A 10,024-nucleotide genomic window follows, 5' to 3' on the forward strand; every position below is an offset into this window, starting at 1 on the left:
TAACAGTAATGGGACGCGCCTTTAAAACTTCCCTTAAAGATTCTGAGCACACATGTTGAATTGGAGAATACACCGCTTCATTAGGCGTTGTATTTAATTTAATTGTTTTTGTTGAAAGGACATTGTATTTAAGTTCATCATTCAAATGAATCTATAACGAGCTGTACGGTGGTTGGACTGCATTTAAGTCCATTATTTTCATTCAATAGGTAGTCCTAAAAATATGATTCTTAGGTTATAATTTATCACAACAAGAAACCATATTTCAAACTTATTAAATTGTAGTACTCTTTTAGAGATAATATTAAATTATTAATATCGTTCATATAATATAGTTCAAGACTTCAAGTGAGAAACAAACAAACAATCTAATTAGCAAACCAGACAACCCTTTACAACACATACAAATTTATTTCGTATAATTTGAACTCTGTTTTGGTTTATGATTTATGCATCTTCTTCTTCTTCGGTTTCCTTTTCGTATGTTTTGGCTTGGGTCTGTTTCTTGGAGTCTCTGTAATCCCCATAGAAATAAGATATGAAACCCCACACACTAAGAGCCAAAGCCATGCCTTTCCCCCCTGTGAACTTCTCTTGGAAAGCTATCACCGCAACTATTTCTGTTACTGGAAGTAATGTCGCGGTAATAACACCCGAAAATAAAGATGATGAACAAAAGATTATACCCATTGTTCCAACAAACATCATTTGCCAAACTACGGCGCTTGAGACTAGAACCAAATAATACTTTGTTGCTCCTAACTCGTATTGACTAGCTTCTCTCGGTATTGCCTGTAAAAATATAATAACAATTTCATTCAGAAGGATGAACAACAATACAAAAAAATATTGTTCGAATCTCGTCTAAATAATTTTTGATAAATCGAACCTTTTTTTGTTCAATTGCTTAGTTTTTTTTTTCGATGGGACTTTGCTTAGTTGATTATTGAACCAAATTATTGCCCACATAATTATACTTCAAAGATGATTTAGTAGAAATGGTCCATGATTTTGAGACGGTACAAAAAGGTTTCGGGACCGTTCTATATGCACTCCATAATTGTGGCAGTTCTAAATCATCCTAGACCCATTTGCAACGGCCCAAAAATGTTCTCCGGTCCTATTCCGCAACGGTTTCTAAAACGTCCTCAATTGTAGCTGAACGGTTCTAAAATATTCCTAATTCTATTTAAAATTGATCTAAAAAGTCCCAAATTTCATTTTAACGGTTCTAAAACGTTTGTAAATAGAGTTTTAATCGATATATACTAATACATACCGGGAAATCCTTGTTGACGAGCATGCCTATGCTGGAAAAGACGGTAGCAGAACAAGCCATGAAAAACTGAAGTTGCAACACAATAGTATAAGTTACAGCTCTATTAGATTTAGCATACAAAGCTTCCATACAAGGCAATATAAACCCAGCCAAACACGCAGCACCGATACTCAGAATAAACCCAATCAAGTACTGAGAATTCGTTACCCCTTGAGGACGATCACCGCTCTTACTTAACCCTAACAAGATTGACCCCAAAGTCATAACCACAACCGCATTTATCGAATAAGGAGTGAATTTCTGTTTAACAATAATCAAAGCAAAGAAAGCAGTGAAAGCAAGTTGGGTAGCGAGAAGAAGCGAAGAAGTCGAAACGGGTAAGTAAGACAAGCCATGAGCATACATGAAATTGTTTACACCTAAAACAATACCTAATAAGATACTACATATAATGAGAAGCGGAGAAGCAAAGAACTTAAGGCCTTGTTTGCCTTCACGTATATAGAGGATCAAAAGTGGGATTATAAGTAAAGGAAATCCTGCTGTTTCTAACCAACTTGAAATCCATTTTTTAGTACCACCATGTAAGAAATAAAGCCTAAGTACTAAAGGACCACTAATGGTTCCTATAGCACTTACAGCTATGTTCAATAAAAGAAGACCATATTTGGATATGATTGAGGGTTTCTTAGTTTTGGTTTGGGGTACTCCATTCTCAAGTTTCTCTACTTCCATGGCCATAATTTGGAGATGGGTACTTGAAATCTTTCTCCCTCTCCCTCTCTCTGTCTCTCTCTCTCTTTATAGAGAATTTATTGCTCTCTCTAGTGTTTGATATCAATGAGAAGAGATGAGAGTAAATGAGGAATGTGGATGGGGTTTTGTAGTATGTAGCTAAAAGGACAAGAGGTAAATAGTCAGCATTGTATACGTAAGGATTTAGAAATAATTAGGAGAAGGTAGAGAACTCTAGGGTAAAAGTAAAACAAGTGTGGCACTATAGTGGACCGAAATTTCGATGGGGACCGTCTAATTTTACCGAGATCCGATGTGGACGGTCTGATTTCGACGAAAATGTCTAACAGAGATCTTATGTTATATCAAGTCCCTTCATCTTAAAATTTTGTATAGGTCCAAATCTCGTTTTTGAAAGTAAAAGAAAGCAATGTTTGAATTTGAATTAGGAGTATTTTGGTTTGACCCATTGATGATCCAATAGGTTTGATTTTGATGTTTTGAATTCACCTGCTCTCCTCTATCACCAGTCTTAATTTCATAATATAATAGTGTTATAAGCCTATACTAATTGTCAAGTCTACAATACACAAGAAAATATCTAGTTGATTCGAGTTGCTTGATTGTTAATTTGATGTAGATGGCTAAAAATATTGCATGCCAAAATAGAATTAATGTTAAACAACATATATGTTCGACGTTTTGACCGGCCAAATAGGTTGTTTCAACTAGGTCGACTAATAGTGACCATGTCTAGTTAATTGTATGCCTGTTCGGTCATCCAGTCAAATTTGTACGATGATAAACCCATATTTCATGAAATTAAGAACTACGTTATTAGAGGTATCTGATTGATCGGTTGAATATTTTAGAATATTATCATTAAAAAAAAGGCAACTAAAATAAGAATTAAGAAGAGTTTTGTAAGATGTACCACAACAATATGAAAACTACAAGGGTATGTAAATAGACAAGATTTGCAGAGAAAAATTCAAACCCTTTCTCTCTCTAAATACTGACCGATCACATACCTCGACTGGAATTGAATTGTTAAATGTTGATCTTGCTAGATTGACATTAGAAAGAAAAGGTTGAAATATTAAGAGAAAATAGTTGAATTTCGCGCTATGTTGAATTTCACGCTATGTTGAATGTTAACTCGGACTCCTATCTTTTTAGTGATTGTAGGACATTATAGGAGAATAGATGGTATGTCTTCAAACTCAGGCCTATTATTCCCAAGTCTAGAACGAGTTGACTGGACTTAACTCCATTACTTCTTCTCCCAGTTGTTAACCTCACTTAATTCAGTAGTTATACATGTCTTTCTCCAATATTATTACTCGAATTGTACTATTGCGAAAAAAAAATGTTAACAAAACAAACAAGTAGTTGTATGACAAAAATAATTTTGACATAAAAGATACGAAAATTTAATGAGCGAATTGATGATTGTTTGGCTTGTTGACTTAAAACATTTCTGTTTTTCATCTTTCCCAAAGAAAGAAAAAGTTGTGCTTTTTCGGTAGCGGCAAGGACACGACATTTTTTTGGGAGGAAGCCATTAAAATCAAACTCACATTCATATTACTTTGTGATATTATATAATTTCCGGAGGAATCAGTTGTAACAACTTAATAATTTCCAGGTTGAGTTTTTCTTGACAAATCGTGTAAAGTTGTCGTATCTAAACAAAGGAGGTTGCGTCACACGAGCATAATTGGGTGGAGGTATGTGAAAAAACGTTTTGGGGATAAAAGAACTACAAAATGATTTTATTATATATTTCTTGTGGACATAACATTGAGACACCAACATCATCAAACATGTGAGCTCGTAAACAGCCAGAAATCACACTGTGGAGCCTAAAAACTATAAAAAAAAAGATCGAAAACAAAGTTTCTATTTATTCTTGTGGATGTCATTGAGACATCAGGATGATCAATATATAAGTTCATAACCCACCATGAAAACAATATTACTTGGGTGAAAAACACATTATCGACCATAAAGACTACAACACGGAACTGTAAAAGCCATGATAACAAACTCTAAAGAACTACATCTACTTTATTTATTATGTATAAGTCCAGTTCCTTTATTAAATGTTATTGCAAGTAAAATTAGAAGAAAAAAATGGGTCGAAAATCTATTCTGTCATGAAATGTCCAATAGTCTTAGCTCGGCGAAAATAGTTGATTAGTCCAAATTCTTTTGGACTAGTCAGACTTTTAGGAAAAATATTGGGAAAAATCATAATGGAGGTCCAAAATCGATTTTTCCAAACCATGGTACCCCTTCGCTTGTAAAATCACGCAAAATTCCAAAAATTATGTGAATTCCGCAATGCATTACAATTGTTCATAATGTATTATGAAGTGTCTCTTTTCAGACTTCCTTTTATGCCAAGTTGTAACATATTATGAACGCTTATGACAAAATCTTATTTGTTCTTCAACTCGATATAATATCGTTTTTCTTCCTAAACTATTTTTTTTGTTTCAAAACTTCAAGTACTTATTAGAGGTAAGTTGTTATCAATAGTTCATCATTAATGTCATTTTAGCTAGAGAGAGATAAAATAGAGAAACAAATTGAGCATGTCATCATGGCATCATCTGATTAAGTTTCATTTGTAGTTTCTCTCTAGAACAATAACTGTTACCTGTATTAAAATCTATTCTGTTTTTTGTTTGACGAATTTATTTGTACATTTATAGTATTACATAGACCATCTTTTGAAGACACTTTTAAAGTTTCATTTTTTTAACATGGATTCCAAAAGTCATTGCATTCAACATGACATGGATACATCATGAACAAATACATGAATTGAAGCTCCATTCGGACTGTTAGCCCCCTTTCCTATAATTGACTTGTTGTTTGAACCCCATTTCCTACAATTGACTTGTTGTTTGGACCCCCTTTCATATAATTAACAGGCTGTTTGAACCCTTATTCCATTGCAATTGCCGTTAATACATCTCGAAAATGAAATTTAGATTAAAGAGATCAGGATCATGTTTAGATATCAACTATGGTGTTTCTGGTATGATGATTGCTTTTGGTGTATATGAAGTTGGAAAATTGAATTTCAGATAAGTAGTTTTGTTAAAGGGTCCAAACTGCAATATTGATTATCTAAGAGTAAAGTAGAAATTTTGTTAAGTATAACTTTGGAGACGGAATATTCCATCAAAAGAGAGTCCAAAGTACAACAGTAGAAAAAAGGAGTTCAAACATCAAGTCAATTATAGGAAAGGGATCTCATAAAAAAAAAGTTATAGGAAAGGGAATTCAAATAACAAATCTCCCTTGAAAGAATATGAAAATTAAATTATATTAAATAACTAAGAAATTTAATTCGCTATATAATAGTTATAAATGTGTCATTCTTTGGAGTTCACTCAATTGGTTATGCCCATACAGGGTCGTGGCTGACAATTTAGGGGTCCACTGCCAAATTTCAATCGGGATTCTTTTACACATATTTGAGGTAAAAAATCTTTTACTCGCGAAGTAATGAGCACAAATTTAAAATGATTATCTGTAAAACGTTATAATAAGTCATTGATAAACTCAAATAAATTGTGTGTATGGTGGTGCTCTGTGATTGTCCTAACCAAATAAAAGTCCCCTAATTCGTATAGGATCTTACAAAAATTAGAACTTTGGTTTTTCTTTTTCATACAATTTGAAATTAAGGTTTGAAAAGATACAATTTGAAATTAAGGTTTGAAAAGATAGATTTTTAGAGAAAAATTGCTACGAAAAAAAAAATATTACATAGAGATTTGAAAGTGGGAGATGTCTAGAAGGAGTTGGCCTTACAACTTACAAAAAAAAAATTGAAAATTAATGCTTTTAATGGGAGTTGAACCCAAGACCTAGTATGCAAAAACTTAATCACTTACCAGCTAAGCTAGAACTTTCTACATTAGTATTGCTACTCTTCTATCCTAACTAAGTTATTCCCCAATGTCTAAAGAACTAAATGGGCCAGTGCGGCACCCTGCCTGCACTGGCCAATCCACGACCCTGTGCCCATATATGGCCAAAACTCCTCATAGTAAAGTTAATTATTACTAATGTAAGATTTCACTTCTCAAAACCACCATAACAATTGTTATTACCTGTTATAACGGTAACGAATAATTTACCTAATGTGTAGTGTTTTTATCCGTTTTAAAGCAAAGAGCATCTCCAATGCAAGACTCAAGAAAAACTTTAAAAATTCTATATGTCAAGTGTGAAAAGTGGATATCTAAATGGTCTCTTTCTTATTTTCCATTTAGAGATACTCTATTGGAAAGCCTTCTCCAATGCAACACTCAAGAGAAACTCTAAAAACCTATATTTTGATATAAAATCAATTGATTTTCTTATGTGGCACTTAGAGATCCTCAAGATGACACTCTAAATTTAGAGTGCGCACTTAAGGATCTCTAAAAGAACACATCATTTTAGAGATTCATGTTGAGTTTTGCATTGGAGATGGATTTTAAAGAGAAACTCTAAAAAAATCTTATGTGACACTCTAGGATTTAGAGTTTAACTGTTGCATTGGAGATGCTCTAAGCTGTTTATATGTGACAATTTCCCGTAAATCTACCTCCTGGTAAAAGAAAAACTCTAATGCAATACAACAAGCCAGCTGCTTTCCTCTTTAGGAAAACAAGAAAATTTTCAGGTATAAAATTTTGAGTGAAACATTTTTGCATTTCTTTTAGTTTCTCCCAACCCTCATCACCATTCCTTCTCCACTCGGTAAAGGTCGTTAGCAAACAAGCATTGCTGGCGACCTTTAATTCTTTTTTCGAATCTTTCTTTCTTCTCCTCTGACAACCACCACCTCCCACGACTATTATTTCTCTCTCTTTCCTCCATTTCTCTCTCATACCCCCTCTCTCTATCTGTTTCGATAAACGGGAGGATCCCTTTTGCATGGACCCTCATATGATTGTGGGGATTTTCCAAATAAAATTTGGTACTAGTTTAAGAGATTTTCTCCAAACCAAAACGGCTGGATGGAGAATTTCTTCAGAAAGTAGATTAAGATTCCGACAAAGAAAACTTGCCCCTTCGCCCGAATAGCTAAAGAGAGAAGGTGTAGGAGGAGAGAGCAGAGGACAAGAGCGAGAGACAAAAGATAAGTGGTGGTGGGAGGAGGCTATGAGGAAAGAAATGGTGCTATTGGTAGTTGGAGGTGGTAGTGGCTCAGAGATGAGGTAAAAGAAGAAGTTTTGTTGTCTCGGAAAATTTGACAAAATCCACCATTTTACTTTTAAAATTTTGTGTTATCATAAAGTTTGACGAAATGTCAAAATCTACAATTTCCTCTTAAAATTTCCTACATAAAATCTCTGGTTTCCCTAATGCGTTAGCATATGATAATATTGATATATAACTATACACAAACTTTAATATATAAGAGCATCTCCAATGCAAAACTCAAAAAATCTCTATTCATCATATTTCTCGAGTTCCAATTGAGGTTCTCACTAGTCACTCCTAGGTGGCGAAAATAGAGATCCTCGATTCTTGTATGTCTCCAATGCAAAACTCTAAACTATTGTATTTTACTTATGTAGCATGGTTATTTTTGTAAAAAAAATAATTAGTTATTCTGAAAATATACGAAGACTTGATTTATATTGGTTGAAATTTAAATATTAATGAGTTGGACAATTAGAGATATCTCAAGAGGATACTCTATTTCTGGACTGTCCTCTTAAGATATTTCTATTCTACCATCGGCACATCATCTTTGAGTTCTTAGTTGAGTTTTGCATTGGAGATGAGTTTTCAAGAAAAACTCAGAAAATCTTATGTGACACTCCAAATTTCTAAGATTGAGTTTTGCATTGGAAATGCTCCAAGTCTTGAAAAAACTATGTAAAGTTTTCGGAGATTTAACTTTACATATTTGCGTGGAGAAACTTAAGGATGAAAAAAATAGGTAAAACTGTCATGTAAACTAACTTAAAAATTGTTGAAATTAACCCTTAACGATTTGATTTAGGCCGTGAGCTTTAGGGCACAAAAAAAGTCTCTGGATCATAAAGACTCTGGTCCACCAGTTGACCTAGCAGGATGCATATTTTTTTTTTTGACAAATCGACTACGATCTGCGTTAGTCATTAGAAGACATAGATACATCATTAAGATGTGATAAGTACGGTAACCGCCTAAGTTAAAACAATAATTAAAAAGGCCTAAAGCCCGACAACAAAGAGTCTAAAGCCCGACAACATTTACTTTATTTAGTGTCTAAACTACACGGGGTAAATTTTAGTGATAAATTGCTTCCACCGAGATTCGATCCCACGACCTCAAAGTTTTAAGAGGGATATCCTACCACTACACTAGAAAGTAGTGGGCATCATGCATATTGATTTAGGCCCGACTTTTTATGTCCCAAAACCGCTATGTTTGATTTATTAAAAGTGCATCATAAGAGAGGAGGAGAGTTGATAGAGATCGTTGATTCGTTATAGATCTGGGGTAAACTTTGACTTGCAACCTCTTCTAACATTATTCTTTTATTAATTTTTAGAGAAATACACAACCAATTGAACTAAAAACCCGTGCAAAATTATGAAGTTTAGCATTGAATATTAATGATTGAATATCAATGATTATATATATTTGTTGTGTCGTATGAATCCAAGAAGCAATATGACATATTTCAAACCTCGTGGTTTTTCGTCAAATAATTTTGGTCCACAGTTCCGTTTTTTATTGTTTACTCACCTTTACTGACCTGCATGCATTATTTCAGATATAACAACTCAAAAGTGGAAGTAATAATCTATTGCTCTCATCATTTTCTATTTTTCAGGAACAAAGAAAATTGGAAGTCATTTTCAGTTACCAACTCCTTGGTCTCCTCTATGAAAGTTTGATCAAAATATGAGATCACTTTCATTAAGTTAATTAATCATCCAATAGCTGCTATTAGAGATGTCCTATATGTTACTCTTGGTTACGGAATTTTTCGTTGGTCATGTAAAATTATTCTGATACGCCTTTTAATGTGAATTTTGGTGAGCTAGTTTGGATAATTAAGGTCGAACACATGTGGTCATTTGGATCTCTATCACATTTTGCCTACATCTTATAATATATTAAGGTAATTTGTTAGGATAACTCAACCTATTGGCAGCTAATAGCGAAATGTAGCGCTAGCTTTTGAGGAAAAACTCGTGTACATTGATAAAAAACTGATCAATCCATTTTTTCCAAGTTGATGTCTTTTACTTTTGTTATGAGAATGCTCACTAATCTTGAACTACGACCATCGTTCTGAGCAGGGGCGTGGCCAGTAAGGGGCATGTGGGGGCGCATGCCCCCACAAGCTCCAAGTGACTTCCCCTTAGTACTACTCCTTATATACCTATTTGGGATATTTTTTCCCTAGAGGCCCACTTCCCTTTTTTATTGTTGAAGCCCACCCACACACTTATTAAAGGGATTTTTATCTTTCCAAAGGTCCCAATTATCAATCTTTTTTTTTTTTGTTGAGAGAACCAATTATCAATCTTAAACAATCAAACATAATTTACATCGTATTACTCTTCTTCATGAGTGAAATTATAACACGTGTTATAGTCTAATTTCTTTGTAAACCTAATTTGTTGAGTGATTATATTTTTTCGATCGACTATTCTTTGAAATATGATTCTTGTCTTTTTCTTTACATAACAATTGCAATTTCTTTTTGTAATATATTGAGTTTATTAACTTAATTCTTTTGCTTAATCATTTATCAACGCAACCAAAATAATATTAAAAATAAACTGTGGAACTTCTTAGACTTAAAACTAAGTATTAGATAGTCAGTTACCTTAACAATTAAACAAGACAAACCATCTTATTCTATCGACTTTAATATTGATCCACTCTACATAAATTGATACATTTTGTCCTCTAAAAAATAAGTATTCTTTTATATTTCTATTTGGAATCGTGTAATTCTTCTTTTGTTGTTCGAAATTTAAAATCAAATTA

The 10,024-nt window shown here is 33.4% G+C and overlaps 1 protein-coding gene across 1 annotated transcript; it reads right to left on the reverse strand.

Annotated features, from left to right (window-relative positions):
• Positions 1-290: 290 nt before the first annotated feature.
• On the reverse strand, positions 291-2,348 carry LOC147558612 (purine permease 3-like). The gene is made up of 2 exons (XM_086660360.1): positions 1,280-2,348; positions 291-792 (listed from the first exon to the last, which is right to left on the reverse strand). Exons 1-2 carry the CDS (start codon positions 2,018-2,020, stop codon positions 448-450), a joined length of 1,086 nt encoding a protein of 361 aa, XP_086516486.1. The 5' UTR covers positions 2,021-2,348; the 3' UTR covers positions 291-447.
• Positions 2,349-10,024: the final 7,676 nt, after the last annotated feature.

The sequence above is a fragment of the Eschscholzia californica genome, unplaced genomic scaffold, assembly GCF_041429995.1.
Source record: "Eschscholzia californica isolate CP2 unplaced genomic scaffold, dmEscCali1.0.p SCAF_2, whole genome shotgun sequence".
NCBI classification, from domain to species: Eukaryota; Viridiplantae; Streptophyta; class Magnoliopsida; order Ranunculales; family Papaveraceae; genus Eschscholzia; species Eschscholzia californica.